The sequence below is a fragment of the Hibiscus syriacus genome, unplaced genomic scaffold (genome assembly GCF_006381635.1).
Source record: "Hibiscus syriacus cultivar Baekdansim isolate YM2019G1 unplaced genomic scaffold, ASM638163v2 tig00112503_pilon, whole genome shotgun sequence".
Lineage (NCBI taxonomy): Eukaryota > Viridiplantae > Streptophyta > Magnoliopsida > Malvales > Malvaceae > Hibiscus > Hibiscus syriacus.
In genome coordinates this window covers 2,487,635-2,511,427 of record NW_024063349.1, presented here as the reverse complement: position 1 = coordinate 2,511,427, position 23,793 = coordinate 2,487,635, and the positions used below count along the sequence as shown (strand labels likewise).

Below are 23,793 nucleotides of genomic sequence, written 5' to 3'. Positions count from 1 at the left end.
TATTTGGTATGTAATTAAAGATTTAAAAATGCTTTGAATTTTAATTAAGTCGAACTTTGTAACAGATTTCAATTTATGTTTTGCTTTATATTAAAAATGTCATGTTTTCAGATATAGAAAAACAAAATTTTATGGGTTTTCAAATGAAGAACTATTTTAAAAGTGACATGACATTTGTATCTCGTGTACGGAAAAATATACGGGAGATGGGTATTACATTTATTGGTATCATAGCTACAAGTTTAGTGGATTCTCAGCCGAAACTGGTTTTGTTTTTAAAATAGAAAAGGGGATTTCATGCCATAAAGATTGTCAATGTTACTGGTATTGTGTCATTATAGCGAAAATGATGGCACTCCTTACTAATTGTAATGTCATTATTATGTATGTCATAATAGATGTCGAAATCTTCGAATTTACGTAGAGCTGGGGAACAAGAGATGCAAGAAGGAACTGGCAGTGAGAGTTATGAGGCTAATAGTGAACAACCTCTCCCCTCTGAAAATGCTAGTGCACCTGTACATCAGGGGATTCTGGTGGCTGAGTTCAGAACTTTCATGAAAGCTCTTGACGCCATATTAACCCAGTTTTAACCTCCCCTGCTCCTCCAGCACCGAGAATATTAATCCCAAAAGAGCTTAAGAGCTTGAGAGCTCCAGAGTTTTGGGAAGAAGAGAGGGAGGGTCCCATGGAGCCTAACTTATGGTTAAATGATGTTATAATAATGCTCGAAAGTCTTCAATGTTCGGATCCAGAAAAGTTGGGAGGAGTTGTATCTTTACTTAAAGGATCAGCTCGATATGGTGGTCAAATATTACGATGTATGCACCACCAGAGCAAGTGACTTGGCAATTCTTCTGGAAGAATTCAGGAACAAGTATGTGGGTGAACAGTTCAGACGAGAAATGCTATTATAGTTCCTTAATATGAAGTAATGTGATCAGGCCGTACATGAGTTCGAGGCTGAGTACAACAAGTTGAGCCGTTTTGCTACTGAAGTAGCTCCAAATGATAAAGCAATATGTGATTGGTTTATAGAGGGTTTGAGGCCAAAGTTGAAAGAGATTATATTAGCCTTGAACTTGTCGAGTCTACAAGAAGTTATAAATCGAGCCAAAGCTATTGAAAGAGCTCAGGATGAGACATTAGCTGCAGAGCATAATGTTCAGACGGGAAAAAGAGTGGGAATGTCTTCCCCTCCCATCAGGTTAAAAAAGACAAGGGCTCGAGTTCCAGATATAATGATAGAGATAGTTCTGCAATAGCTTCACAAAAAAATAGACAATCTCAGTCTTTTGCTGGTAGCTCGGGTAAAGCATCTAGGGAGAGAATTCAATGTTAAACATGTGGTAAATTGCATAGTGGAGCATGTAGACTTCTCAGTGGAGCTTGTTTCCATTATGACGAGACTGGTCACTTTGCTCGAAATTGTCCTAAAAAATCTGGGATAATTGGGCGTAATTTGTAAGATCACTGGCAGACTAAAATAGAAGCAGAGAAAGAGTTAGATACAGGGGACAAACGGATTCAATGTAGAGACGAGACTGGGGAGTCGCTAGAATTTACAATATTAAGACTAATGAGGATCGGGATGACCCTAAGATCATAACAGGTATTTTTCATCTTTTTAATGAGCTTGTATTTGTTTTAGTTGATCCTGGTTCTACACACTCATACATCAAAACAAAATTGGTTAGAATTAGAAGAATCCCTTCAAAACCAATTGTGAGTGAGATGATAGCGGTAAACCCTATGAGTCACAGTGCGAGAGTAACTAGAGTATGTAGAAAATGTCCTATAAAGATCCAAGAGATTGTGTTTTTGGAAAACTTGATGGAGTTGCCCTTCGATGAATTTGAAATCATTTTTGGCATGGATTAGTTGTCTTCACATTATGGATGGGTCGATTGTTGTAAGAAATACTTGTTTCTAAAGGATGTTGAAGGTTCAGAAATCGTAGTGATCAGTAAAAGAACGAAATCACCATCAAATGTGATATCAGCCATGACTGCAAGGAAAATGATGTTGAAAGGATGTATAGTTTTTCTAGCCAATGTGATAGATACTCGAATTCTAAAGGTTAGAGTAAATGATGTTCCCACAGTTAGAGAATTTATGGACGTTTTTATCGAGGAGTTATCGAGATTTCCTCCAGATCGAGAGGTAGAATTCAGGATTGAGGTTTACCCGGGTATCAAACCTATTTTTATGGCTCCATATAGAATGGCTCCTACTGAATTGAGAGAACTAAAAGCCCAATTGCAAGATTTACTTGATAAGGGGTTTGTAAGACCCGATGTTTCTTCTTGGGGAGCACCTGTCTTGTTTGTGAAAAAGAATGATGGGTCTATGCGATTATGTATCGATTACCGTCAATTAAATAAAGTCATAATAAAGAACAAGTATCCTTTTCCGAGGGTTGATGATCTGTTTGATCAATTGAAAGGAGCAGCATGTTTTCTAATATAGATCTAAGGTCGGGGTACCATCAACTAAAGATCAAAGAGGATGATATTTCAAAGATAACTTTTCGAACTCGGTATGGGCACTACGAATTTGTAGTGATGCCATTTGGTTTGACTAATGCTCCTGCGATATTTATGGATTTGATGAACCGAGTATTCCAACCGTATTTGGATCAATTTGTGGTGATATTTATAGATGATATTTTGGTATATTCTAAGTCCAGAGAGGAGCATGATGTTCATCTTCGAGTAGTTCTTTAGACACTCCGCGAGAAGAAGTTGTATGTCAAATTGTCAAAGTGGGTTAGCCGAAATTGCTTTCCTTGGTCACCTAGTATCGACATAAGGTATAAGAGTATATTCAAGAAACATTCAAGCTATAGTGGACTGGCAACTCCCAAAGAATATTTCTGATGTTCGGAGTTTCTTGAGACGTGTTGGTTATTACAGACGGTTTGTGAATGACTTCTCAATGTTAGTGTTGCCGCTAACTAATTTTTTACGAAAGGATATGCCATTTGTCTGGACATAGAAATGTCAAGAAAGTTTTGAAAGGCTCAAGAGGATAGTAACAGAGGCCCCTATGTTGGTACAACCTTAGGCAGTAAAGACTATATTATTTTTAGTGATGCATCCCATAATGGACTGGGGTATGTGTTGATGCAAGATGGAAAATTTATGGCTTATTCCTCAAGACAGTTGAAGAATCATGAGAAAAATTATCCGACTCACGATTTAGAATTGGAAGTCATTGTGTTTGCATTGAAAATATGGCGTCATTATCTGTATGGGGAACGGTGCCATATTTATATGGATCACAAGAGTCTAAAGTACTTGTTGACTCAGAAAGAACTGAACTTGAGGAAAAGAATATGAATCAAGCTTTTAAAGGATTATGATCTAATTATCGATTATCATCCCGGAAAGGCGAATGTGGTAGAGGATGCACTGAGCCAAAAGATTTTTTCCTCTCTACGGGCTTTGGATGTGCATATGTCATTAAAGGAAGATGGTGCCTTGATTGTTGAGCTTAAGTTAAAGACGATGTTTTTTAATCGGATAAAAGAGCTATAAAGTCAAGATGAGAAATGCTTGGCGAGAATGACACAAATCGAAAAGAATGAGACCAAAGGCTTCGAAATAAGAGTGGATGGATGTCTATATTATTGGGGAAGACTTTGCACTTTCGATAGTGATGAATTGAAGATTGATGTTCTTTATAAAGAACATTATAGCCCTTTGACAATGCATCCAGGTGAGAATAAGTTGTATCAGATTTAAAATGTCGTTATTGGTGGCCTGGTATGAAAAGAGAGGTATCGGAGTTTGTAGCAAAATGTTTGACATGTCAGCAAGTGAAAGCTAAACATCAAGTACCCTCTGGACTACTTCAACCGATATTCATTCCTGAGTGGAAGTAGGAGCGAGTTACTATGGATTTTGTTTCGGGACTACCTTTATCGCCATGCAAAAAGGACTCCATATAGGTAATTGTAGATCGATTGACCAAGACAGCTCATTTTATTCTAGTTCGAGTAGATTACTCGATGAATAAGTATGCAGAGTTGTATATAAAAGAGACAGTAAGACTGCATGGAGTACCTATAGCAATAGTGTCCGATCGAGACCCAAGGTTTACTTCAAGATTCTGGAAATCGTTACATGAGGCATTGGGTACTCGATTGAACTTCAGTACAACTTTTCATCCATAGACATATGGGCAGTCAGAACGAGCTCTTCAAATACTTGAGGATATTCTAAGGGCATGTGTGATTGAGTTTAAAGGATCATGGGAAAAGTATTTGCCTTTATCAAAATTTGCGTATAATAACAGTTATCAATCAAGCATTAAGATGGCCTCGTATGAAGCTTTGTATGGGAGAAAGTGTCAAACACCATTAAATTGGCTTGAATTAAAAGACCAAGACCTAGTTGGGTCGGAATTGATTAAAAATGGAGAAGAAAATAAAGATTATTCAGGGTAATTTAAAGATAGTCTCCGATCGGCAAAAATCTTATGTTGATTTGAAAAGAAAAGAAATCGAATTTCAAGTGGGAGATAAAGTATTTCTGAAGATGTCACCTTGGAAGAAAGTTTTGAGATTTTGGCGCAAAGGAAAGCTGAGTCTGAGATTTATTAGACCTTACGAGATATAAAAAGGGTTGGACCGGTAGCATATCAATTAGCTTTGCCTCCAGATATGGATAGGATCCACAATGTTTTTCACGTATCGATGCTCAGAAGATACCGATCATATCTGTCCCACATTATCATACCAGAGAAGATAGAGATCTAATCGGATTTAACTTATGAATAAGAACCAGTATGGATCATGTCTAGAGAAATCAAGGAATTGTGCAACAAAAAGATTTCTTTAGTTAAAGTACTCTAGTAGAATCATAAAGTTGAATAAGTTACTTGGGAATGAGAGGACATGAGAATACAATTTCCATACCTCTTCATTCCAAGTATTTATTTAAATTCGATGATGTATTTTCTTAAGGGGGAGAATTATAATACCCCAAATATCATATCAGGGACTATATTGAAAAGATTTGAAAATTTAAGATTTATTTGAATAAGTGGTAAAAGATGAGAAAATGATTTGGAATAGTGTTTATACTAATTTGTATCAATAGAAAAATTAATAGGGAACTTTGTTTTTTAAGGGGAGAATGAATTTAAAAATATATTTTTATTAGGGATTTTAAATAGGAGAAAAGAGGAAAGTAAGGCATTTTCTACTCTTCTTCTTCTTCACGTGGGTAGTCCTCTCCTCCTTGGTATAAGGTAAACTTGTATTAGTTAATTATTCCTTTAAATTATGGGTTACTTTGGTAACATTAAGTTATATGTAAGCTTAAGGAAGGATTAAAGAAGATTAAAACTACGTGGTGGGTGTTTTATATTAGATTTAAGGAAATGGGGTTTTAAATGATATGTATGTGTTTTTCTTGAGGTTTATTAGTAGAATTGACTTGTTGAAGGATTGAATAAGAGAATAGAAGCATGAGATATAATTAAAAACATGTTTAGAAAAATGATATGATTCTTGAGTTCAGATGTTCCATGAAGATGTTAGATGTTAAAGGTGGAAAGATGAAGTAAAGTTAGTTGGGTTAAGTAAAGATGAGTTTAATAGTATTGTTGTAGGTAAAAGTATAAGATTAGAGGGGAAATTAAGTGAAAATAGAGCTAAAAATGGTAAATATGGGCAATGTTATCGGTATTGATAGAACAGTACCGATATTATAGGTGTAAATAGGTAGAAATATGACGAACAATATCGGTACAGATGCAAGTGGTGTCGATAATGATGAGGTATCGATACTAACAAGGGGAAGTATCGATACCATGGATCCAGAATAATAAAATGGTATCGATATTGAAAGGGAGTATCGGTACCATAGTATAGTAGTATCAAACCGAGAGAAGGGTATCGATACCATGTAACACAGAATATAGAAATGGTATCGATACTGAAAGGGGGTATCGGTACCATAGTATAGAAGTATCGGTATCAGGGTAGTAGTACCGATACTAATGAGCTTGGAACTGCTAGATAGGTTGAAATTGTTATAGAAAATGAAATAATGATACTTTTGAATATTATTAGAGTATAATGTTAAGGAGTATACTAACATTGGATAGTTATGTGTACTTAATGGATGCTTGTGTACATCGTAACCAAGCTCCTGAATCTAGCAAGAAAAGGGGGAAAGATAAAGTTATTGATTAACCAGGCATCTCTACCTCTTTTTAGCGGGGATCACCAGGTGAGTACATTTATTGTAATTATTTGAGATGAAGAATATTCATATTGCTTCCAATTAGAATGTTTAAATTAATGTATGTTTTATAGTATTGACTATGTTATAACAAAAATGAACGGATGCATTAAGGCATGAAAGGATGCCATAACTAAAATTCATGAATGGATGCATAAAGGAATGAAAGGATGACATAACTAAAATGCATGAACGGATGCATAAAGACATGAAAGGATGCCATAACTAAAATACATGATGGATGCATTAAGGCATGAAAGGATGTCATAACTAAAATGCATGAACGGATGCATAAAGGCATGAAAGGATGACATAACTAAAATTCATGAACGAATGCATTAAGGCATGAAAGGATGCCATAACTAAAATGCATGAACAGATGCATAAATGCATGAAAGGACGTCATAACTAAAATGCATGAACGGATGCATAAAGGCATGAAATGATGCCATAACTAAAATTCATGAACGGATGCATTAAAGCATGAAAGGATGACATAACTAAAATGCATGAATGAATGCATAAAGGCATGAAAGGATGTCATAACTAAAATGCATGAATGGATGTATTAAGGCCTGAAAAGAGGCCATAACTGAAATTTACAAATAGTTACTAAAGAAAAATAAAAAGAAAAATATGTTGGACATACTAAGGATGTTTATGTTGATAGTATGAAAGAAGTTGGTTTCAATAAGAGGGACTTATATAATCCTTATGGATGTTACGAATTAGATTGAAATCAAATAACCATGAGATAATTATGTATACCTTAATGTTCTTTACAATATTATGTCTCACTGAGTAATTGCTTAACGTGTGTTATTTCCACGCGTAGGTAAAAGCAAAGATTAACTAAGTAATGAGTGTTGTTGTAGCAGTGGTGATCAGCAATTAAGGTTGACTCTTCAGTGACACTAGGACAATCTAGTTTACTTTGGAAAACTTATTTGGCATGTAATTAAAGATTTAAAAATGCTTCGAATTTTAATTAAGTCAAACTTTGTAACAGATTTCAATTTATGTTTTGCTTTATATTAAAAATGTTATGTTTTCAGATATAGAAAAACAAAATTTTATGGGTTTTCAAATGAGGAACAATTTTAAAAGTGATGTGACATCTGTATCTCGTGTACGAAAAAATATACGGAAGATGGGTGTTACAACACAACCTTATGTGTATTAGCACTTCGGTGTATATTTAACTCATGTACCTAGGGTTCTTATAAGCTTATATTTGGATTATGGTTTATTGGTTAATAAATGATAAATGGGTGAATAAACATATGAACTTTTGAATGGATGACAAGTATATTGGTAATAAATTTTATATGTGGTTTATTTCATGTTAATATATGGTAACATGATTGAAATACATGTAAATTGATCGTAATTCATTGAGTAATTTTATTTATTTATATTTATGTGTTGTATTGCATTTATTATTATTATGATTGTCTCACTAAGTGTTTACTTAGCATGTGATGAATTTCACACGTAGGTAAAAAGCAAAAATCAGAATAAGGAGTATTCGGCATCATACCTAATGAGTATATCTCCAGTATCAGTAATGACATCTTTCCGAAAAAATGTTTTCTTTATTTTCCAGTGTTTAGTTGGAGGAAAAAATGTTTGGTCAACGTAAAATATTTTTCTGATCAACAGAATTTCCTTTTTGTTTTCTGGAAAATGACTTACGGTCTTATTTTCCGTAAGTCATTTTCCGAACTTTTCACTTCAAATAATAAATACTCAAATAATTTTATTTTATGAGTTTAATATTAATAAAATATTTTAATTAAAATTTTAATCATTAAAATATTTAAAATATATTTATTAATATTTCTAATAATATAATATTATATTTTTAATATTATAATAAAATAATCAATTATATTATAATAATATAAGATATTATATTTTTATTTTAATAATATATAATAAATTATTAATAAATATATATTATTTACTAATTTCATAGAAATAATATTATTAAATTATTAATAATGAATAATATTATTTATATATCTAATAATAATATAATAATATTTTAATAAAGATATTTAAAATATACTAATTAATATTTTTAAAATATAATATAACACTATTACTTTAATAAATAATTAATATAATTTTATAATATATTTATTTCAATAAAATATACCAATATTAATATTTTTGTTAATAAAATTATAAAAAATAATATTTTAATAATAAATAAATTATTTTAATATTTTAAAAATAATAATATTAAGTTTTATGATAAATAATATTATTTATTGTATTTAATATTTGTAATAAATATTTTTTTAAAAATTCATCAACTAGTGGAAAATGTAATTCATTTTATGGAAAACATTTTCCGAAAAATATTTTCAGTGAAACAAACAGACCCTTAATCTACGATGACGAATTTTACAAGATTTTACAAATGCAAAGAGTTCAAACGAATGACAGAATTCGAATGCTAATGCCTAGAACAAGTGTATGAGTTGTGACTGTGATTATAAGTAGGGATGGCATGGGATTCGAATCCGATGGGTTTCGTTCGATCTGACCCGATCGGGTCGGTTTTTTTAAATTGAGTTCGGGTTTGGTCGGATTCGGGTTTAGGGTAAAAATACCCGACTCGACCCGAACCGGAAAAAGTATAAGTTTACCTTATATATTTAATAGTAATTACAATAATATCCCTCTATATATTATTCTTTTCAATTAAATCACTGTTTTTCTTGAATAAAAATATTTTTTTATTTTGGGTCGGGTCGAATCACGTTCGGATTTTATCTCAAAAAATTGGATCGGGTTCGGATCGGGTGGAGGGTATATATTTTTCATATCGGGTCGGGTCGGTGAAGGGTGTAAAATTTTTAGGTCGGGTCGGGTTGGCCGAAACTTGACCCAAACCGACCCATGTCCATCCCTAATCATAAGTATGTGCTTCATAGTCAATGGTTGATCCAAGAATATTTTTCAAGTTGGGCACATGTATAGTAATAACATAATTTTTCGTATAGGATAGGCATAAATAAAATTTCATGGTGAACACACTCAATAAAATGAACTACTAATATAAAAAAAAATCGGATTTCAAAGTATACCCATCCTGCCCAAAGCGTACATCTACCACTGTTTACTGTGACTTGTACTCATTCAGATATCTTAGAAAGTTGTTGAAAAATATAAGCTATAACAAAAATCAAATTAATATGGAATCACTTAAATTTCGCCAGAAAAAAGTCCGTATAAACACATTATACATTAAATATTAGGATTATCATACTACACATGATGTACCCTTACCAACTATTGAAATTGAGGGAGGGGGAACGACTGAAGAACCCTTTATCCTTAACGATGTTTCCCTTAAAAAAATTCAAAACTCCAAAAACACCTTGTTGTCTTGCTTGGGTCACACGACAATTATAAAACTCTGTAGTTTGTATCCAACTATCTATGATCAAATTTATTTTGTATTTTATGTTTATTTAATGTATTATTTTAGGAGTTAGAGTCTAGAATTTAGGGTTTAGGAAGAGGTTGAAATATAGGATTTAAGATTTTATATATTAGAGTTTAGTATTAAAATAAACATGGTCGTATAAATTATATTTTACACTGTGTATCAAATAAATTTCTTATTAAATTTTATTTTAAAAAGGGGGATAATAGTAATTTTTTAGTATTAACCTAATCTAAGTTAAATTCCTTCAACATTTGCCCTTGTTGACTAAGTAAACGTCACTCCCTTTAAAGCATCCAAATTATAAAAACCTCATTTGAAAGAGATCGAAAATATAAAAGAAACCTAACATTTTCTTGCCACCTACGATTCAAAGAAGAAGCCATTCTGTGAAAAAAGTTGTTCAGATGGAATCAATTGAATCAAAACGGAGCCGCATAAAAAGGAAGAGGTATGCTTCCCTTGGAAATATCAATGCATTCAACAAAATGGATCATCTTGATCAAGCGTTAAGGTTCTGTGAAAAAGTTAAGAAGGAAACCAATTTCGAAGATTATCTGATGTTGCTATGATGCCTTCACGATTATGGCACAGGAATTATAACAACGCTTGATCTGAAGATGAAGATAGACGATTACTTCCCAAGTTTCAAGAGATTGATGATGGGAAGATGGATGACGTGGGGAAGAAGAAAGAAGAAGAAATTGATGAGATGAAGATGGATGACGTGGGGAAGAAGAAAGCAGAAGAATAGATTGATGATGAGATATTGACAGAAAGCTATCGGGTTCTTCCGAAAGAGATTGCAAGACTTAGTTGCAAGGGCGACATTGAACTTGAAAAACAAGTTCTCAACCGTACTTGCTTTTGTAAGGGATCGTACTTCATGGCACCCGCTGAAAAGAGTATAAGCCCCGCAGAAAAGGAGTTGAACGAAAGAGAAGACAAATTGTTCATCATGGATATGTGGAAGGTATGGATGCGTTCCACCAGAGAGAATGCTACAAAGCTGGATAGAGCGATAAGGGATGGGGTAATCAAGAACAATTTTTCCGGAATACAATTTCAGTTTCATAGCCAAATTGTATGGGAAGGAAGGGTGGTCAATGGTGGATCAACTTCGTGATAAGCCTCAAACATTTCTTCCGATCCTTATCAGGAGGTTAGAATGGATGGAAATTGAAACCCTTCTACATTGGACTTTATGTTAATTCATTTTTTTCTAAGGCTCTATCGTTAAGTTTTGCCGTCTGACTCATCTGTATGTATTGCATGGGGAACTAGTTTATGTATTAAATACTTAATATATTCAACTTTTTTTTCAATATCTATTATATATATTTACTGGTCCAAATGTATTTGTGAGTTGTTCCCTTAATACAAAAGTTCAAATCTTAAAAAATGTAAGTGGTAACAGAAGGAAGTTCTGAATCAATGTTTTAGTATGAATGGAATAAGGAAAAGCCCCAATGGGCAAAATAATGGTAGTTATAACTTACAAAAAAATCTAAAACAAATAAACTTGAAATGAGAAAAAAAAGGATTGAATTTGCTAGATTTTAACACTCTTTTGGCTAGCTACATCATCCTGCAACCATGTATATGTATAAATATATGTTCATTTCTCTTTAAGTTTCTTGGTTATGACAATAACTACTCCAGCCACCGCAACTGCTACAGCTGAAATTAACATGGCTGTTTTCAGCATCTGCATGGAGTTCTTCCTTCCCTTTTTCTTTTGTGGTGGCTCAGCTCCTCCCTTCATTTCCAAGTTTGTAATAAATCAGTCAGAGTTAGCAAGAATTGATGTCAGATTTGCTTTGACATGAAAATAATATCTAGACCTGAGGGACTTTGGGAAATCTTGAATCATGTTTTGCACTTAAAATTGATTTAATATGGATACCGAAAAGCAATCTAAGAAGAAAGTTCATCTTCGTTTTCGATATATATATATTTACCTTTATTTCTCAAGAAGTACTGATCTCACTTGCCAAGGAAACCTTCTTGCACGAAAAAGAGTTGTCTGAAGTAGAGGAACAAATCAAGATAATAATTTCCCCCGAACCTGAAACCCGAAAATCGAAGAAATCTCACAATTCGAAGGTCGTTCTTCAAGATTTGGAGCCAAAACACCCTGCAGGTGGAGAAAATGTAGTTGTGGTCTACACTACAACATTGAAAGGGATCAGAAAGACCTTTGAGGAATGCAACACGGTGAGATCCATCATCGAAGCTAAAAGGAACAAAAGAAATGAAAGTTCCACTAGTTTTTGTTAATGGAAGGTCGATTGGCGGAGTGGAAGAGAGAGGAAGGGGAGCTCAAATCTTGTTTGAAGGGATCCCCATGATGGTTCCCAGGTGTAAAGACTGTGGAGGGGTGAGATTTGTGATGTGCAAACAATGCAATTGGAGCTTCAAGGTTTTGGATAAAGAACAGAAGAAGATAATGTGTGGTGAGTGCAATGAAAATGGATTGATACAATGTCCTATTTGTTGCTGATACAGTAGATTTAATATTTCATCTGTTATAAAGATGTGCCTGTAGCAATGATATCTTGAAGAACCATTTTTTTCTTATTTGGGAAGTGGGGCTCTACAGTGGGTTTTAGGCCTTGATTGTAAAAGATTGACTGTTTTGTTGTTTATTGGATGATATGGTTTGCCTAATTTCCATTTACTTGTGTCAATTTCTCCTCTCTTTGATTGTGTGCTATCCGCAAATCCTGCATGACTTTGAGTTAAATCTTTATAAACAAGCATTTTCATGAACATATGGGATCTGCTAATCTCATATAAATTCTTGTAGTCGGAACAAGAACACACTCGATCTACGATGTCAACTATTGCAAGATTCTACAGATGCAAAGAGTTCGAGCTAATGACAGATTTTGAATGCTGACGCTTAGAACAAGTGTATGAGCTATGACTGTGATCATAAGTATGTGTTTCAGTGACTTGTACTCAATAGCGACATGGAAGGGTCTAAGGCATTTTTCCTAGAACTGCGTAGTGATAATAAAGAGGCAAGAGATATGGTTCTCTTTTACATCTCCAGAACAAAGTAATCTCTGATCTGACAAGAAGAAGAGAGACAGGGCGATACGAAGAAACAAAAAGAATAAGAAAGAACCGCGATCGTTGGATTCTCAAGTACGTCTCTATCAGACTCAGAGTTATTGGCGCGGTGGAATATACTCACAAAGGAGGCTAGGCGATCGCTGAATTTGGGTAAGCATCTTGGAACTGAGATAGTGGGTGATGAGGAAGAAGTGGTGGGGGAAATTGCTTTATTAGATCAGGAATAAAGGGGAACAGAAGGTAGGAGGTTAGTGCTGCAATTTTAGATAAGAGTAGCATGTAGGTTTTAACTTGGAATGTTAAGCCCGGAGATAAAAGTTTAGACAGTTCGAAGGTTACATGAAGAACCAAAGGTGGATATGATTCTTTTACAAGAAATTAAGGATGGTTTTTCAATGGAGGAGGTGAAGAGGATATGAATGGATGATGAGTTTGAATTTTCCTTTTCGCCCGTTGAAGCAAGGTTAGGTGGTCTAACAGTGATTTGGGACAGAGGTAAATTTATGTGATCTCTCTACTGCTAACCCATGGCGTTCTACTATGTATTTATCGTTGTTGTGTAAGATGAAGCTTTAGTCTTGGATCATTATGGGGCTGGATTCAAGTGAGTAGTTCTCGATTATTAGGGTGTCATTTGGGAGTTTTGATCTTATGTCTTATTTGAGGCTAGGAGTTTCCATTGTCAACTCTAGTTTGAGGAGTGTGGTTCTCATTGGAGTTTGAAGTCTTCAGGATAAATGGAATGCAGGAGACTCGTCTTTTGGCCATTTTGAAACTATGGTGCTGGTATATTTAGGAATATCGAGTTTCATGCGCAGCGAATTTGAGCTTTCGGTGGAGTCTGTCTCCCTCAACATTTCTAGGTAAATGAAAATTCATGGTAAATGGAACTCATGATGTGAAAAGGGAATGACTTGGTCGTCTCTCAAGCTTTAAAAGTCAGGGTGCTCTATTGGAATTTGCGATTATGTTTTTTTTTTTTCCATGGTTTGAGGGAGAAAATCACCTTGGCTATTCTAGTTGTTGGGAAATAAACCGAGTAACGAGTAATTTCCCTATAACCAGATTAGTGAGAATGCGAAATAAAAGCGGAAAACAATACCCGAAATTGATAATGGAGTTCATCCAATTTTGTCTACGTCTCCGGACTGATGCATCTTTTACTAAAGAGAAAATTTACAGGTGTTTACAAAACACACTTGAGAGAGAACTAGAATATTTTGGGATGATTTTGAAGCTAAATGAGCTAGGGTATTTATAGTTGAAGCTTAGGGACTAATCTTTGAAAATACCCTAAATTTCAATGACTCGATTTTGTAATTATTCTTATTACAAAATAATAAAATATTTAGTAGCCCATGTTTTTAATTCTAAGCCACCATTTATTCAAAGCAGCCGGTGGCTTTGAATTTCAACAATCTCCCACTTGAAGACTGATTTTAATCTGTCTTCAAACCTCGATCAATGCAACAGTATTTCTGGTCTTATTACTCTAGCATGCCAACAGAAGCTGAACACAACTTCAGTTTGTCCGTAGTCACCGTCTTTGTCAACATGTCTGCCGGATTTTGATCTCCACTAATCTTTTCAAGTTTCAAAATCTCATCTCCCAGAAGAGACCGGATAAAATGATATCTCAATTGTATGTGCTTCGTCCTGGAATGAAAAGACGGATTCTTTGCTAGATGGATAGCACTTTGACTGTCTCAATACAAGACATTGTTTTCTTGTTTCCTGCCTAACTCTTCCAAGAAACTTTGGAGCCAAACCATATCCTTGCTGGCTTCCGTAACAGCGACATATTTTGCTTCAGTTGTGGAGAGAGCAACTATCTTTTGTAGTTGAGAAACCAACTCACTGTAGTTCCTCCTAGAGTATAGACATACCCTGTAGTGCTTTTTCTGATGTCGACATTTTCGGCTAAGTCAACATCTACATAGCCTGTCAGTATCGTATCTACACCTTTGAAACAAAGTGCTTTGTTTGTGGTACCCCACAGATATCTGAGGATCCATTTGACTGCTTCCCAGTGTACCTTGCCTGGATTATTCATGTACCTGCTAACAGCTCCCACTGCATAAGCAATATCTGGTCTGGTACAAACCATGGCATACATCAGACTTCCAATTGCAGAGACATACGACACCTTCACCATGTGTGCACGTTCTTCCTCCGTCTTTGGTGACTGTTCTTTGGAGAGTCTAAAATGAACACCTAAAGGTGTACTCACTGGTTTAGCATCTTGCATATTGAACCTGGAGAGTACTTTGTTGATGTACTCAGCCTGTGATAACATCAAAGTCCCCGACTTTATGTCTCTCTTAATCCTCATCCCAAGAATCTGCTTTGCAGCGCCCAGATCCTTCATAGCAAACTGCTTCGACAATTTTTTCTTTAAGTTTATAATCTCTTGCATATCTGAGCCTGCAACGAGCATGTCATCAACGTACAACAATAAAATAATGAAGCTATTGTCGAACCTCTTGATGTAGCAACAATGATCTGCTTGGTATCTGGTAAAACCACTGCTACCCATGAAGCTATTGAACTTCTTGTACCACTGTCTAGGAGCTTGTTTTAAACCATACAAGCTCTTCTTCAACCTGCATACCAGGTTTTTCTTGCATGCCTCTATGAAGCCTTCTGGCTGCCTCATATAGATTTCTTCCTCCAAATCACCATGAAGGAAAGTTGTCTTCACATCTAACTGCTCAAGATGTAGATTCTCTGCAGCTACAATTTTCAACACCAGCCTGATTGTAGACAACTTCACAACTGGAGAGAAAATTTCATTGTAGTCAATACCTTCTTTTTGCTGAAAGCCTTTGACAATCAATCTTGCTTTGTAACGTTTTCTCCATCGTGCTCTTCTTTGATCATGTAAATCCACTTGTTTTGGAGCTTTCTTGCCTGGTGGTAATTCAGCTAATTCCCACGTCTAATTTGACATAAGCGAGTCCATCTCATCTTTCATGGAAGACTCCCACTTGACTAAATCCTCCACTTGCATTGTTTCATCATAGAACTCTGGTTCACCATTGTCAATCAACAATAAGTAGTGCAAAGAAGGAGAATACCGTTGGGTTGGTTTAAGAATTCTTGAGGAGCGTCTTAGTTCTGGTGTGACTGGTTCTTCTTGAACTACTTCAGGACTGATTTGAACATCATTTCAAAATCTCCTCGAACTCAGCAAATTCCTTTGTTTCAGCTTTGGTATTGTAGTTGCTTGATTCTACAGTTGACCTGTCTTTGTACACCACATTCTCATTGAAAATAACATCTCTGCTTCTGATGATCTTCCGATTTTTATAGTCCCAAAACCGGTAACCGAACTCATCACCACCATAACCAACAAAGATGCATTTGTTGGACTTGGCATCAAGTTTATTTCTTTCAAAAGAATCTATGTGTGCATAAGAAATACAACCAAACACTCTTAAGTCTTAAGTGTGAAAGGTTTATTTCTTTCTTGCTCCAAACTTCCTCTGGTATTCTTCCATCCAAAGGAACTAAGGGCCCATGGTTGATCAGTAAGCTGCAGTGTTGATAGCTTCAGCCCATAGAAATTTGGGCAATATGGCATGTATCCTCATGCTTCTGGAATGTTCATTCAGAGTTTTGTTCATGCGCTCTGCTACGCCATTCTGCTGCGGTGTCATGGGAACTGTTGTCTCCATCTTGATCCCATTGTTTGCGCAGAAATCTCTGAATCTCCTATTTATGTACTCTTTTCCGTTGTCAGACCTCAATCGCTTGACTTTCATACCAGTCTCATTTTCCACCATGGCCTTCCATTTTCTGAAGGTATCAAAGACTTCTGCTTTCTTCTTCAGAAAATAAACCCACAACTTCCTTGTTGAATCATCGATGAATGTGACATAATATAATGAGCCTACAAGAGATGGAACTGGAGATGGTCCCCATACATCAGTATGAACCAACTCTAACTTTTCAGCCTTGGGTGTCTTACCAATCTTTGCAAAGCTGACTTTCTTTTGTTTGCCAAAGATGCAATCCTCGCATAGTCCGACATCTACATTATTTAGATCCGGCAGCTTCCCTTTTGACAAAAGTGTCTTCATCCCTTTCTCGCTCATATGGCCAAGCCTTTGGTGCCATAGGTTTGATTTTCCATCAGCATCTGCTACTGCAATGATATTCTCTAAATTTGAGGTTATATAGAGAGTATCATTCTTCTTACCACGAGCAATGACGAGTGTGCCTTTGGTAATCTTTCATTCACATCCTGAAAAGGTTGTACTATATCTTTCTCCATCAAGCTGCCCTACAGTTTCTTTTGAGGCCAGGAATATGTCTCACTCCCTTCAGCGTACAGGTGGTCTGGTTTGACAACTTTAATTAGATGTCTCCTTTTCCGACAATCTTCAAGGTTTCATCATCGGCTTGATGGACCTTCCCAAAATCACCACTGACATAGTTCTCCATGATTTCTCGGCATGGGGTGGAGTAGAAAGATTGAATACAAGATCCATGATTCAATCGGACTGTTGATGCTTAGAATCATGGCATCACCTGTTTCCTCTGTCATGTTGGCAGATTCCTGTGCGCCGGTATCTTTCTTCAGTGCTCGACAATCTCTTTTAAAGTGAACTTTCTTGCCACAATTGCAACAGGTAAATTCTTTCTTTCCTGTTCTTGATTTGCCCCTTTGGATTTCGATCTGCCACGATTTGAATTTCTTTCTGAAGTTCTCCCTCTGGACTCCATGTGCAAGGCTGAGGAGGTTGATGTTTCACCCGCTTCTCTCCGTCGAATTTCTTCACTCAATACCAGATCCCGAACATCGTCAAATTTTAATTTGTTGTTTCCCGACGAGCTGCTGACTGCTGTAACAGTAGCATTCTAACTGTCTGGTAGAGATGATAAGAGAATTAAAGCTCGAACTTCATCATCGAATTCAATTTCCACGGAACTCAACTGGGTTGTGATTGTGTTGAGTTCATTTAGGTGTTGAGCCACTGATGCCCCTTCCGCCATCCGCAAATTGAATAATTGCCTCATCAAATGAACTTTGTTTGAGGCCAATGGCTTCTCATACATATTGGAGAGAGCCGCCATAAGACCCGCCATGGTCTTTTCCTTTACTATGTTGAAAGCAACATTGCGGGATAACATCAGTCGGATAACTCCGAGGGCTTGTCTGTCGAGAAGAGCTTAGTCTTTATTTTTCATGCCCTCTGGTTTCTTTCCTAAGAGGGGTTGATATAGATTTTTTCTGGTATAGAAAATCTTCAATTTGCATCTTCCAAAAGCCAAAGTCCGCACCATCGAACTTTTCAATTTTCACCTTCCCTTCGTCTACAGCCATCGCTCCCACTTAAATCTGGCTTCTTTGGATCGTTTCTGACAATTTGTGCGAACCACCGTGTATTATAACACTTCCTTCGACAAATTCGTATCGCCGACAAAATTTTTACTATTCACGAAATTTACTATTCATGTGAATAGTAATAAATAGTAATCTCGCAAAAAATTGATAAAATTCACAACCAAAAGCTCTGATTACCAGTTGTTGGGAAATAAACCGAGTAACGAGTAAGTTCCCTATAATCATATTAGTGAGAATGCGAAATAAAAGCGGAAAAATAATACCCGAAATTGATAACGGAGTTCAGCCAATTTTGCCTACGTCTTCGGACTACTACAGATCTTTTACTAAAGAGAAAATTTACAGGTGTTTACAAAACACACTTGAGAGAGAACTAGAAGATTTTGGGATGATTTTGAAGCTAAATGAGCTATAGTATTTATAGTTGAAGCTTAGGGACTAATCTTTAAAAATACCCTAAAGTTTAATGACTCAATTTTGTAATTATCCCTATTACTAGCAGCCCATGTTTTTAATTCTAAGCCACCATTTATTCAAAGCAGCCGGTGGCTTTGAATTTCAACACTAGTCATGGCAAGTCCTTGAGATTGTAACTGTAGACATTAAATTTTTTGCCTGTTTTATTTTTATTATTATTATAATTATTATAATTGTTATAATTATTATAATTATTACTATTATTATTATATTTTTATTAATAAATATTATTATTACATATTACAGGCCCAATACCGGAGCCCAATTACAACAGTACCCAATATTCCAGACCCAATACCCGGAGCCCAGTTCTGGCCCAACTGAGCCAGCCTAATAGAAACCCTAAACTAATTAGGATTTGATCTCAGCTCCAGCCGCCAGCAATCATCCATCGTTGGATATGATAAGATCCAACGGTCCAGAAGCCTCCAGCTGAAACCCTAGGGTTATGATACCCTAAGGACACGCGACCGCCGCCTCTGTTGCCGTCGATCTACGCCATTCCACTCCGCTTCACATACTGCCACGACGCCAACCGAGAGCCTCCAGAATACTCAAAACCAACCGTCCACGTTAAAGGCCACTGTGAATCATCACTAAAGTTTGGTGACTCACCAAACTGCCACCTTATTAACTGGTCCGAGAGCCACACCGTCGATGGTTATAAAAACCATCGACCACCTGCAAAAAAAAAAGGGAGAGGGAACCAGAACAACCACGAACAGAGAGCAACAAGACATACAGAAACCAAACACCACCAAAATACCGAGATAGAAATTGAGAGAAACCTTACCGAGGAAGCTGCGACGCCACCAGAGCTCATACGCGCCTCCACGAGCCACCAAAAGCCTTCGAAAACGAAGGTATTTTTGTAGATTTGCTCCGATCGGGAGCTTTTTAAGGGAAAAGTACATCGAACCGTCATTAGGACGGTCCGATCTACATTTTGGTGTAAATAATATTTTTCGGCCACCGGATGCGGTGGCCGACGGTAAGGTTGGCGGCGACACAAGGCTGCTGGCCGATGACCGGCTTCCCTCCGGCGAGGGAAGCTAGAGAGAAGTGAGAGAATTTTATTCTCTCTCAGTTAGAAGAGAAAGTGAAAGATGAAATGAGAAAAATGGCCTTAAGGCCGTATGGTTTGAGGCTTAAATACCCCCCCGAACGACGTCGTTTTGGGGAGGGGTCCGTTTGTAATTTATTAAAAGTTAAACCCAGTCCGCAGTCCATTAGTTTTATAATTTTACATTATAGCCACTAGAATCAACTTTATAATCATTTTAATTTGGCCTCTTAATTTGTTTATCTTATAATTTAGTCATTAATTTACTTATATATAATTTTAGGTAAAATGACCGAAATAACCATTATAATTTTGTTAATTAAATTTTTAATCCGAAAGCATGTTTTAATTCATTTTAATTTGATATTTGAATTTAAGATAACTTTATTTTAGTCACTAAATTAAATAATATGTAAAATAGCACGTTTAATCCCTGTAATTTTAAATAATTAATTACGAATTAATTTTAATATATTCTAATTTAGTTTTATTATTATTTTTTATATAGTTTTATTTTCATTTATTTTAGTTATTGTTTTAATTTTATATGTTTATTTTTAATATATTTAATTATTATTATTATTATTATTTAGTATATATATATATATAATAAATAATATTTATTTATTTATTTTTATTTGTTTTCTATTAAAATCCTATTTATAAATTTAATTTTATAAATTACTTTTAAGAAAAATAATCATATTTTAATATTAATTTCTTTTTCAATTTTAAGAAAGGGCAGTCTTAAAGAAACTGGATGTTCATTTTCTGATATTTTAAATAAATATTTTTAAATTATATTTTAATTATTTTTAGATAAATGTTTTATTATTTTTTATTTATTTTTTAATATTAAGAAAAGAGCTGTCTTAAAACACCTAGAAGCCCTTTTCTGATATTTCTAAATAAATAAATATCTTATTTATATTTAAATTAGTATATTTTCATAAAATTATAAATTTAAAATAACAATATTATAAATTAAATATATCTTTGAATTTTTAAATTTCTGATAATAGAGACAATTTATAATTGATAAAGTACCGATTTTGGGCGTTTTAGGGGTGCTAATCCTTCCCTAAACGTAATCGACCACGAATCTTATTTTACTAAAATTTTTGTTATAAGCATATCAGTTTTATCTTTTAAATTATGTTTTATTCAAAACTATTTTAAAAGATCGTTTTTAGGTATTTGACCTACCTAACCCAAAAAGGGTCAATGGCGACTCCCAAAAATGTTATTTTTTAAATCATTTATTTATTCATTTTAAATTTTCCCCGCTAAGTAAAAATTCATACCCGGACGAAAACCGGTTACGACAGCTTGGCGACTCCACTGGGGAGCGGTCAAACTTTAAAATTAATTACAAATTGTCTCTATTAATTAGAAATTAAAAATCCATATATTTAATTTATAATTTTTCTTTTCAAATTTTTATATATACTTATTATTTTCATAATATTTATATATATTATTTTATTAATGTTTTATTTTATTTTTCAAGTATTAAATTTCATTATTGTTTGTCAGAAGTTTAAATATTTCTCCTCACACACAAACTTGCATGGTATAACATAAGCTTTATAATCAAGTTTGTCCCTTTTAAGTGGGAGTGAAAGCGACGTCTTCGTGAGAATTTTTTCTCCGTGTCAGACCTAGCAAATAGCTTTCGGGATTCATATGCTCTATGTCTTCGTGAGAATTTATTCTCCGTGTCAGGCATAGAGAAATGTGTCCCTCGAATTGAACTCGATCCGCTTAAGTATGTGGTGGACTAGGATTGAGGGTTGGCAGCCCAAGGGGGCACTAACAAAGATAATTCGAGTACCTTTACTCTTAGAACTAAAACTCTGCATATAATAAACCCTAGAAACTCTTCCGATCTGAAGCCATGCCGAAATCTTATCCAAAATAGGTGTACACAAAGGAGAAATGAATTCTAACTTATTTATTTATTTTCTTATTGAATAAATTGCATGTGAATTTAAAGTATGTAGAAAGCGTGTTTAAATAGAGATATTTAGGTATACATTATTAAATTAATTTTTTTCCTTTATTCTGTGAACTAATTCATTTCTTTTTGTATTTCTTTTTTTTTTTTTTTTTTTTGCAAAACATCATACAGGATAAAAGGTATTGATCTTCAAGTTAATCGTCTCATTGGAAAACCTTAATCTATGGATAAAAAGTGTTCAAATCAAATAGTTCCAAACTCAGAAGTAAGACAGTGGGCTGAAGACTTACAGAGACAAGGGGGAGACAGTCTGCAGGATGATTATGTACCTGAGTTGGCAAGTTATGCTCCGGTTTCACTAAAAATAAATGATATGCAAGATTTGCAAGGCATTTCGGAGAGTTGGGATTCAAATAGAAAGCTGCAATTCTACCAGTCTTACGGGGACATCCCATATTTGCTCTATGTCGAAGTTGATGATGACTTACTTCGAGCCCTAATTCAATTCTGGAATCCCGGTTATAATTTCTTCACTTTCAATAAGGAGGATTTGGTTCCTACTATTGAAGAATACACAACTTTGCTACATAAAGAAGGGGCTTTGGAGAATCGAATTTATTCAAGGTCAGTTAAAACTCAACCTTTCCGAGTTAAATTAGCAAAGATTGTCGGAGTATGAGAGCAATTGGTGGTATCCGCACGAAACAAAAGGGCGAAGGCGAAGGCATTGCTTAGACCAACATCAAAGAAATTATTCAGAGTTATCCAGATGATAAAGTATGATTTGATCTTTTTTATCTGGGTATCTATGGTATGGTCATCTTCCCGAAAGCATTGGGATACATTGAGGCTGCAGTAGTAGATTTGTTCGAGCAGTTGCCAAAAAAGATCAATCCTGCTTCTGCAATTTAACAGAGACTTTTCGATCGTTAAGCGCTTGCAGAAGGCTAGGAGGGGGACATTTTCGGGATGTACACAATTGTTATACGTATAGATCCGTAGCCATTTTTGGAGGACAGAAAAGGTCTCTTACCGTCACTTTAGTGTTGATTACTCACCGTTGAAAGAGTTTTTGAAGCAAGAATGGTCGAAAGAAGTCACAAAAGATATGTGGATCAATGCCCTTCGAAATCTACAAAGCAATGATATCGTTTGGCGTGCCCCGTGGCAAATTCAAAGGGAGTTCTTGTACAAATGTGGTGAATACAACTGGGTGATGCTACTTGGTTTGTGGGGAGGAATAGGATATACACCACTTCTGGTTATAAGGCAGTACGAGGGTCGTCAATTTTTTCGTGTTACTTCTGGATTACATTCGTCTGAGTTTGCTTTTCATAGCAAAAATTAAAAAAGAAACATCATGGATGTCGTCAATTTGTAATGCTAACTCCTAATTATGAGGAATGAAGGTCTTTCAGGAAAAATGAAAATATCTCTCTACCATATCAAAATGAGGATATCTCTATGGAATATCGCATTAGGTCAGTTCCATCAGAGATTGAAATCTTAAGAGCTGAGTTTGAAGCAGAAAGAGAAGGTTGGTCGAAAGAATTAGAGCAAATGAGATGAGATAAAGCAATGCTGGGCGTCAACGTTGACTTTCATTCAGCGCAATGTGCAATGCTGAGGGAAAACAAAGAAAAAGTTGATGGTAAGTTCAGAACGTTAAAGAATAATTACCATGAGCTACACAAATCCCGGAGAGCGTCAGCACAGATGACCAAAGAATTGAACATTGAGAAATGTCGAGTTGAAGATTTGAAAGAAAAGAATAATCGTTTACTCAAAAGCCTTGAGAAAGGAAAGCAGAAAATAAAGGATTTTGAGGTTGACAGAAGGGAGCGAATTATAAAGCACAAAGCTGAAAGCTGCGAGATCATGAATGAAATGCATAGAGAAAGGGATCGAGCCAAAGAATTAGAAGAAATGAAGAATAGTATGCTTGAGGGGTTTGAGGTTGAGAAAAACACCATGTTCAAGGGATTTGAATCTGAAATGAATAATCTGATTGCCGAACTTAAAGTTAGGGGCCAAAGGATTAAAGATTTCGATGTTGAAAAAGAAAAATGGGAGCTGGAAATGAAGAATTTCAATACCAGACTTGAAGTAGAGCAAGAAGTGGCCAGCACTTGGATGCAACGATGTAGA

At 35.1% G+C, this 23,793-nt stretch overlaps 1 protein-coding gene and 1 long non-coding RNA gene across 2 annotated transcripts; one reads left to right on the top strand and one right to left on the bottom strand.

Moving 5' to 3' along the window:
- Positions 1-11,122: 11,122 nt before the first annotated feature.
- On the bottom strand, positions 11,123-11,717 carry LOC120180873. The gene is made up of 2 exons (XR_005521711.1): positions 11,676-11,717; positions 11,123-11,532 (listed from the first exon to the last, which is right to left on the bottom strand). It is a non-coding gene; the product is annotated as an uncharacterized LOC120180873 (long non-coding RNA).
- A 97-nt stretch (positions 11,718-11,814) lies between these two features.
- LOC120180984 (uncharacterized protein At3g28850-like) lies at positions 11,815-12,217 on the top strand (the record flags this gene model as incomplete). The annotated part of the gene is made up of 2 exons (XM_039186242.1): positions 11,815-11,974; positions 12,084-12,217. Coding segments are annotated over 2 exons (294 nt in total), but the record flags the coding sequence as incomplete, so codon positions are not given.
- Positions 12,218-23,793: the final 11,576 nt, after the last annotated feature.